Source organism: Megalops cyprinoides, chromosome 2, assembly GCF_013368585.1.
Source record: "Megalops cyprinoides isolate fMegCyp1 chromosome 2, fMegCyp1.pri, whole genome shotgun sequence".
NCBI classification, from domain to species: Eukaryota; Metazoa; Chordata; class Actinopteri; order Elopiformes; family Megalopidae; genus Megalops; species Megalops cyprinoides.
This window is the reverse complement of record NC_050584.1, coordinates 41,751,760-41,761,225: the sequence shown is the minus strand read 5'-3', so window position 1 is coordinate 41,761,225 and position 9,466 is coordinate 41,751,760. Positions and strand designations below refer to the sequence as shown.

Genomic DNA, 9,466 nt, shown 5'->3' with positions numbered 1-9,466 from the left:
AATATGGAATCACATAGCACGTAAATGGGAAATGGGTGTTGACCAAAGACATATTCAAACATTCATATGAGTTTTCAGACTCATTTACAAATACATTTCCATCAGGCACTTTAGAAGCAAAGAGTGGCTACATCCTACCACAGTTTAGTGCCACATCTCCTTCATTCAGGTCTGTGAGGCTCTGTGAGGAGCATCCATCAACACGTTGTACCTCCAAAACCACTGCTAAACTGCCAAAAAACATTTGACTTAGAAAAAGTAAAAAGTTACCCTTTTACTTAGCAAGGAAAGAATAAATGACATTTACAAATCAATTGTATTCATTCCATGTTATCTGCACTCTATCATGCTACCTGATATGGTACTACATTATACAAAAATAAACCAATAACCAGTTTCAATCAGGCCTCTCATCTGATAATATTGATGTAAAATCAACATACTACACTACATACGATACACTTTAGTAAGCAATGTGGACCATTTGTGACAGTGTGTCTGACACATCTCATAATGCAGGGATGCACAAGCACAGAACAGCACGTTTTCATACAGCATTTTGATAAAAAAGATGCAACACTTTTCATAGGGTTCTGTTTTTGAAAGCTAATGGTTAATGTTTTGGAGCATATATATTTATGTTCTTCAGTTTGTGTTTATATTTCAGAGAACAGTTTGTAGAGGAAATCTGAAATCTTTGAAACAGGTACACTTGGATAATAACTGTGTTTATGAATGATTATGGGGGACCCTTCACGAATCTCTCACCTGCAGTTTAGGGAATGCTTCGTTAACGTGCCTGCTGCCAGCAGCACACCTATGGAGCTGCTGTATCCAACTGTACTTGTACTGCAGGCCAAACACATCATGCGGTATGTAAGCACATCCAGGCAACACACTCCGGACACTTGCTGTCCATGATGTCTGATTTTGTGCTGTAATCCCGATTTCTTCAATCTGACAGAACTAATGCCCAGGTTCTGGGTGCTTATGTGTGTGTTCCCATGTGAGCAAGCACATAAAAACTCATGCAATACATGTTCATTGCTACCTGGGGCACTAGCTCCTCTGCTCACGCTACTTTCTGCCCTTGTGCATAATGGCATTCACGCAGACTTGCAAATGCAGAAATCCCTTTGTATTGTGCCACTGCGCTATATTGTGACAACGTCACAATCTGCTGGTCATTGGGGAAAGTACCCTTGCTGTTGCAATCTGCGTAAGAGGATCTGAGTGAGGTCAAAAGTAGTGAAGCTGACACCCACAGTGATGGGGCCCTTGATCCAGTTCATACTGAGGCCTTTGTAGAGCCCACGCACCAGCCCCTCCTTTGCCAAAATCTCCCTCATGGTACCCATGATGCTGCTGTACGTGTGGCCCGTCACCCCCGCGGTCTGCATGCGCCGGCGCACCACGTCCAGTGGGTATGACGCTGACTGGCCGATCAGCCCCGCACACGCCCCGAACGCCAGCCTCTCGTAGGAGTGCGGCTGCACCCGTCCACTTTTCTCTGCAAAAGGGACACACAGATGGGCATGCAACGAAGACAGCTGCGTGTGAGGACACTCTGCTTTAAAACGCTGCTTAAACACATACATAGTATACATATACACATAATGCGCTGACCCAGAGAGAGTGGGTTTTTCCAGAGGGATGGTACCTGCGTGCAGCTTCTTTAGCGTCTCGTATGTGAAGAAGCTGAGTCCTGCGTACGGGACCACTCCCAGGATGGTGGGGGTGAAGCCTCGATACAGGGTCTTCATGCCCTCCTCCTGCGAGATCCGTGCGAACACGTGCAGGATGTTGCTGTACCTGTGGGGAGAGAACACGGTGTGGGACGTGACTCCTGAGAAAGTCTCTTCACTGCAGTCTTCTGAGGAGCATGAGCACTGATAAGTACAACAGGATGCTAAGGTCATTGCTCATCAAGACAGCACTGTCTTCATTTCATTTGATATAGCGTCCTTTACGATCAGATTTTCACAGCTGCTCCAGACTAATAGAGCTCCCTTGCCACAGTTAGTCTGGAGTTTTGATTAGTCCAAATCACTTTTGTAATGAATGCTTTGTGTAACTACTGCAGCACTCACATTTCTTTGGGGGTGACCGCCATTCTGGCACGGACCATGTCCAGCGGGTATGTCAGCATGGCAGCTGTCGTCCCGGCCAGCGATCCCGCCAGGAAGCGAGGGAATGGAGGCAGCGCTCTGGAAGACAGGCACATCAATACAGCATGGATGACTTTAAAACCCAATCACTAACTGTGGAGATGCAGCAGTCCTGATGACCAAAGCTAAGCGGCCAATCAAATAGTGGGTTCAACTGACTGATCTGCATATTTCAGTGTTAACTCTGTTCACTTAAGCCTGGTTTTCTACATTACTATCTTTCACCGACTTAAATCATCTTGGGAAAAGTAGCAAATTCAGTTCTCATTCTACTGTTTTTCCATTAAATAAAACTGTAATACTGTGCTGCTTATAAATGTACAGGAAATACTCTTGATACTCTTGGCACAAATAGCACTGGAATAATTGTAAAAGGGTTGGATTTTCAGATGTACATTTTTTCCACCACTGCTCAAGTCTGCCATCTCATCATGCATCCCTGCAGTCGGAAAACAGTATCACTGGGAGGCCCTGGGATCAGATACAAGTTTATCAGCCTGACTTTCAAAACAATGCGTAATGGCGTATGGTGTAGTCTGAAATACATGATATAAATAATGGAAACAGGTCCCCTCTCACAGGAATGGGAAAATTTGCAAGTTTGGAGAAATCAGTCCTAAGAATGTGAGCTTTGAACAGACCTCATTTCAAAGTGGAGATGATCCAGTAATATCGCATACAGTTAGTCAGGAGCCATGGACGGCTAGAGCGTAATGCTGGATGTGTGCAGAAAGGGTATATATCTGTTCTAAACAGGAGGAGCAACTGAAGGGCCTTACTTCCCCTGGAAGCTGTAGTAGCCTCCCAGCAGCTTCTTGTACTGCTCGTGCGCACAGAACTGGATAGCTGCGTAGGGAACGACGCGCACCATGGTGGCAGAGTTCCCCCTCCACAGGCCGAGGAAACCCTCCTGCAGGTAGGTGCGGTAGATGAGCCTGTATGCTTCCTGCGGACAAACCCGACAGCTCACTCAACACTGACACCCAGAATCCACCATCTCTTTTACCTGACTCAGCTTTGAAGTTTCTGTGTTCTAAACGATGTTTGAAAAGAGAATACCAATGGAATGGCCTGATGTGGAAGATCATTTGTGATTATAGCTACTGTATACACTCACCTTGGCTGAAAATCTGCTTGAAGACACTGCAGAGGAGAAAAAAGTATGTGGATTTCAGGCATGTTGACATCATTTTAGAATTCAAAAGATATTTAAAGCATTACATTACATTATTGTCATTTAGCAGATGATCAGTTACAATTTTTATCCATTACTACAGCTGGATATTTACTGAGGAAATTGTGACTTAAGTACCTTGCCCAAGGGTTCAACAGCAGTATCTCAGCACGGAATCAAACCACCAACTTTTAATTTATGAGCACTGCTCCTTACCACCAGGCAACACTACACCACAGTAAAGCAATGTAACTTGCACCCCCCACAAAAAAGTAAGTAAATAAATACTTTTAAAAAAACTAAAAAAAAATAAAAAAAACTTTTTTGTTCAGTCACTGGATTATTCATGGAAAAATGTTATAGGGTAATTATCTTCTGCTCACCCAGAATTTTCTAATTAATTAATATATTTTATATCAATCATGATAGACGGAATACCTGAACATGCTGTACTTTATAAAGATACAGACTAAATATAACAATATAAAACACTGTTATTTTTTGTTGTCCTTTGCATATGCAAAACATGAAAACTATGTATATCAGTGTCCAGTCATGGCTGGTTCCCTGGTTTCTCAGAGAACCTGCAAAGCCATCACAAACCCCTATGGATCCGTGGACCTCAGGTTGGGAAGTACTGATCTAAACAAAATAATTAACTATGTGAATATTATGCTGTCACCAAAGTGACCAGCCTTCCTGCCTTGAAAGATGATCTTGGTTCTGTCCAGTGGAGCCACAGATGTTTTGGCCACAGCTCCAGCCAAGGCCCCCGACAATAGGGAATTGAGCACAGCATGACCAGCATCTTGCTTTAGGCCCTGCAGACAGACACATGCACATACACCACTTTCTTAACCAAGAGCATGAGCATTGAGGTGGTTTTAGAAAGGAAACAGCGGGATAAATGCCCCTTTTCCTACACGTACTACTCACGGGTGGAAGTACAGGACAAAGGTCCCTTAACGGTAAATGGAACTGCCCGAACTACATCCAAGGTGTGCAGTGAAAAGGCAGTAGGCCCTTATAAGTCAACAATAAGATGCACCTGGAAAGCAAGTGCAGATAGTGGTTTGGGGGTTCACTTAAAAATATCAAGAAGTCCCTTGGTGATACAGGGACAGGATGCCTTAAAAGGGGCAAGTTCCTTCAGCAGTGGGAAACAAGCTCTGTTATGAGTGGCTCTGTTCTGCACCAATGTCTGTTCTCCCAGGCTGCTGAGGCATTTGGTGTGATCAACGTCTTGCACTACAGTAAGGGGAAGTGAATATAGTCAGCTGAGTACTTGCTGTAAACCACAACCTAAACATATCATCAGACAAATGTCTTGCTTATCATAAAATGTGCACTGGGAAAAGACAGACATTACGAGACCAGCTAAAGGAGACAATTCTTTTCACCAAAAATGCTAAATCCAAAAATTTAGAGCCTTATCAAACTGAAATAATAGAGAGTATTACTGGGGACAAAGCGACTCACCTCAGTTTGGCCGGCAGAGGGGTGTGAAAGTACATCACCATGTGATATTGCGCCCTGGTGTTCTTGCACTCCATTCTCCATCCCTACCCCTTGCACTCATTCAGGCCAGCACTCTGGGACAGCCTGCTCACAACAGGTAGTGCACACTGCAGAGAAACAATACATACACTGTATGCTGTTCAAAGTGGTCATTTTTGGCTATTTTTGCATTTTGTTTACATAGTTCAACACCACAAAACCTGTTCTTTATACAGTTCTACTCATGATTATGATTATATTTGCATCTCCAGAGGTTGCATATGCTAGGCATTTTTAAATTGCAGTTCAGCCCCCATGTGAAATGCTTGTCTCCAATACTTACCCCTTGAACTAAGATAGCAGGTTCCACAACTCCCGTGTGACTGAAGGTACATGGAGTGGAGTCCTAATAGTACCTAGTGAAACATACGACAGGAAATAAAAGTGTCATCCTTTTTTCTGTTAGGTTTAACCATTTAGAAAAGATGGATCAAAGCTATGATCTAAATATATGACATCCCCCCAGAAAAGTCAGTAACATTGAATTAACCTTGAGTGACTTAATAAAGATTGCCTGTGTTGGACTGTTTTTGTTGGTAGAGTTGAGGAACATGCTGAATAAGTTGATGGAGTTTGACTAGTAAATGTCAGCATGCAGGAAAGAGTATGTGATTGTTCAACTATAGTCATTGTGTTTACTCTGAAAGAGTTCATTTGTGTTGTACCCATTCCATTGAAATTGGCCATCGCCCTCAGCAGCCACATAACCATATATAATACGGAATCATGCTTCAGATATAGATATGGATTTGGCTCTTTTATTTCAAGCATAGGTTACAGGAAATAGTTAAATTACACAGCTGCACTGTAAACATCATCAGTGTTCAGACAACACCACCACACAAAGAGAGACATTAGGCAGAAACCTGTTGTCACAAAAAACTTGACAAGAGGAACACTACCTAACCACTTCTATCTGTAGTGTTTGTTATTGTAGCTTCTTAGTCCTATCTAAATAGCAAGCATAGTTTGTTTCAAGAAGATGTTCTCAAGATACAACTGCTCTTCCGCGACATCTGAAACACTACCACCTAAAGCAATTTCTTATATCTTAATCTAAAAGAAATTCAAATATATGGTTTCATGCACTCGTATCTCTCCCAGCCAGCTTGTATCTCGCCTGGCCAACTATTGAAACTTCATGCAGCGCTTCTAATACTGTTGACTCCTTATATGGCTTTTATCTTTTGATAAAAGCCTCTGCCAAATGAATAAATGTAAATGTAAATGTGTGTAAATCCTCCTCCATCCACCCAAGTGATCTCATCAGAGGAGTCCACAAAGTCTCTCCCTTATGGAAAGGGGTCAAACCAAGTTAATTCCGAACCAAGGTTATGGTTAAGAGTCTTAAAATTGACTGGAAACACAATGATGTTTATATGAGCTTTGTGCACTATGGACTGAGATGAAAGTTTCAGGTCTGCCGTTCGGGCAGATCCTTCTCAATCTCCACAACAAATCAACCCATAATGTTAAAACTTAGGCTGACAAAATATTTTAGGCACATAAATAAAGATGACGGTAGAGCTTTTAAATTGTTTTCTACAATCCCAAGCTGTTTTATGCACTCCAGAAAACATCACCACTGGAGTTGGCTAATAAACATGGTTCTAGCTGAGTTTTATGTTAAAATGGAGAAGCAGTGGTGGTTTGTCAGTGGCTTGTCATTTATATAATGGAAACCAATGCGCTTTTATTTTTGTATGTATCAAAAATTCAGCTCAAGAGAGTCAATGTCACTGAGCATGAGTACTTTTTGCAGCCAAAATGGATTACTTCCAATGTAAAATCCAAATTTAAAAGCATCTCATTAACACCCTCTTGTGGGATGGATTATGAAAGCAAAATCGTTATGCACAATGCTACGTTTTCCTCACAGAACTGTGTGACACAACATGAATAACTATCTTCCAGAAAAAGAAACAAACCTGAAGATTCAAAAAAAAAAACCTATACTACAAGTGAAAATCCATCAGAAGCAATAGCAATGACTGCAGTTCACAATGTTGCTAGCGGATCTGATTTCTGTTCGCAATTGATTAGGCACTAATCAGGGGACTAACATTTCTGGACGCGACCCACAATTGCTGAGTTGCATCGCCGAAAAGCTGGAAAATAATCATCACTATTAAATATATTAAGAACAAGGATTTAGAATTAGCCGTTGAGAGGAAAACATGTCTTCTAAATTGGTTCATATTAAGAACAGGAATGTTTGTGCAAGATGTAAAGTATGTAAGTATGTTTAAAACCAATTCCAATTTTAATTTTCATACGTTTCCCATTTCAGCGAAAATTATAATTTGAGGGTGCAACTGGCAACCCTGGCCTGCGATTATTCTCCTCTGGTATCGAAGCAACTAACGTGAACGTAGTGCTACAGTTTCCACTCACGTCGCTACAATAGAGCAGGCAAATGACCATTTAGGAAACAAGCTACTAGTGCGGTGGAAGTAAGCTACAATATGTTTCCCTGCTGCAAGATGCAGCTGAAATCGAGATCTTGCGGGCAAACAATTTAGGTCAACTAACATTGCCTATCTTAACCCTGTTTACCTGGCGTGTATGGAAATGCTAACGTAGCTTGCTGGTTACCTAACGTGGCTAGACACGGTATAAAAATATCCCAAACCTCTCCTGAAGGACCACTTGTCCTGCATGTTTCAGATCTCTCCCTGCTCCAACACAGCTGATTTAAACGGTCAGTTTGCCATTGAGCAGCTTCAGGAGTTCATAACGAGTTGATCATTTGAATCAGCTGTGCTGGAGCAGGGAGAGATCTGAAACATGCAGGACAAGTGGTCCTCCAGGAGAGGTTTGGGAAACGCTGATCTAGACTAACAAGAAAGCTAGCTCGGTAAATCGCAACCAAAAAGGACGACTAACCGATTAGAAAATATTTAGCGAATAGATGTACATCACGAACGTGAAAAGATCACAGACGTAAGCTAAAGTACAAACAAATGTATGAATGAAATGAACATATATACACTACAGTATGTGAAAACGCCCAGCTGCTCCCAGATGAACCCATTGTGGGAAGACAGTTAACCTAGTTAACCAGCTTGCACCCTGTTTTTAGGATAAGTTAGTAAACTAGACCGAGTTGACATTGTCAGAGTTATGTCACGTTAAGATACTTAACTCTTAATCCTGTTGTTTATAGAGGCTCGTTTTCCATCACGGGGTAAACAGTAAAGTTACGTCAGCTAATACCATGCTATCCTTGCTAACTAATGTTAGGGATGACCAATAACTAGTTGACGTTCCATCTGTAATATCCGTGCAAAAACTAGATTACCAAAATAATTAACGTTATCGAAAAAGAACGTTCGTATAGCTTGATAGCTGTCTACATAATAATGCACAGATGTACACGCAGATCTTTACTTGTTTATCAAGATACAACTCATTACGAGGTTCCGAGCCAAGTAGCTAGGATGGGCTAACAAAATAAATAAGGAAAAAGAAAAGCAGAAGTGGTAAGACCGCAAGCTAACATGCAAATCTAGTGACACTATCTTGTTAACCGAGTTAGTTATGAAGTCTAGTCCTTAATATCGTTATCTGGGAATGCGCTGTTGCAAATTACGTAGCTCGCTAACAAGCAGTGCAACCAACTGCGCAGTCCTTACGAGACGTCTAGTTAGCTAACTACCCAGGTGTCAAAGCTTCCATGTTGTGACTTTCCGTGCAGATATTGTGACACCAGACACCACCTCACCTGTGGACCCCCAGGACTTCTGCTTGCTGCAACTAGCTACCTATATTTGTTTCATCTTATTCTATGAATCGATGACAGATATCCGAAGGGTACTGAATCGGACATAAAACAGCTAGCTAACGGTCGATATGAAATCGACGGCATCACACTTTTGATTGCGACTCGACCATGACATTTAGAAATAGACAACTAACGTTAGCTAAGAGCCTTCTACGTTGCACCCCAAGGCCTTAGGTAACGTTCACTACATTGCTTCAATGCTTCAGCTAGCTAGCTATAGTTGCTACAAAATATTCCCAACTTTCCATCGCCGACGCAGTATCTTCAACGACAACTGGACATAGTTAACTAGTTAACAAACACTCATCCACAACAGATGCACAGCTTGCCGGAAGAACCATAACCTTTCCAAACTTTGAGTTGTTGAATACTGGACCATAGAATATTGGGAGTGGCTTCGATCTGAATGTTCCTGATTCGTCCTTTCACAACTCATTTGAAAAGGCGGGGCAAATTGCTTTTTGTACTACGCCTGACGCGTACTTACATGACATTGATTCAAGACAACAGCAAAACAGAAGGCTGGTGTGGAAAGGGGTTAATCCTCGGCCTTAAACAACAGATCGCTTATCACCAGTAGCGGAACGGATGTATAATCACCATGATAATAAAAATCAGGTTTATGATTCAGCTTTGATGTAAGATTGTTCAGCATTTTGTAAAATATATTTTTCTACTCTGCATAGACATCCACAATTTAACATGTCCACACAATACAACATACATGTAGGCCTACATAATACTAGCTTTAAATGCTGTAAAGTGCAAATACTTTTTACAAGG

The 9,466-nt window shown here is 41.7% G+C and overlaps 1 protein-coding gene across 2 annotated transcripts; it reads right to left on the bottom strand.

Annotated features, from left to right (window-relative positions):
- On the bottom strand, positions 1–9,021 carry LOC118772748 (mitochondrial coenzyme A transporter SLC25A42-like). Of its 2 annotated transcripts, none has more exons than XM_036521327.1 (9): positions 8,624–9,021; positions 5,183–5,255; positions 4,822–4,967; positions 4,046–4,163; positions 3,286–3,311; positions 2,948–3,114; positions 2,091–2,207; positions 1,661–1,812; positions 1–1,510 (listed from the first exon to the last, which is right to left on the bottom strand). In XM_036521327.1, the coding sequence occupies exons 3-9, from the start codon at positions 4,900–4,902 to the stop codon at positions 1,185–1,187; spliced, it is 987 nt and encodes a 328-aa protein (XP_036377220.1). In that variant the 5' UTR covers positions 4,903–4,967; positions 5,183–5,255; positions 8,624–9,021; the 3' UTR covers positions 1–1,184. The 2 variants fall into 2 exon arrangements, with proteins under 2 accessions (XP_036377220.1, XP_036377218.1); XM_036521325.1 differs by lacking the exon at positions 8,624–9,021 and adding an exon at positions 8,045–8,109 and having other exon boundaries at positions 1,185–1,510.
- Positions 9,022–9,466: the final 445 nt, after the last annotated feature.

Coding starts and splice junctions, on each gene's coding strand:
- LOC118772748 (XM_036521327.1), bottom strand. CDS start 4,902: ATGGAGAATGGAGTGCAAGAACACCAGGGCGCAATATCACATGGTGAT. Junction 2,208..2,947: donor TACTACAGCTTCCAGGGGAA/GTAAGGCCCTTC, acceptor CCTGTCTTCCAG/AGCGCTGCCTCCATTCCCTC. Junction 1,813..2,090: donor GCGGTCACCCCCAAAGAAAT/GTGAGTGCTGCA, acceptor CTCTCCCCACAG/GTACAGCAACATCCTGCACG.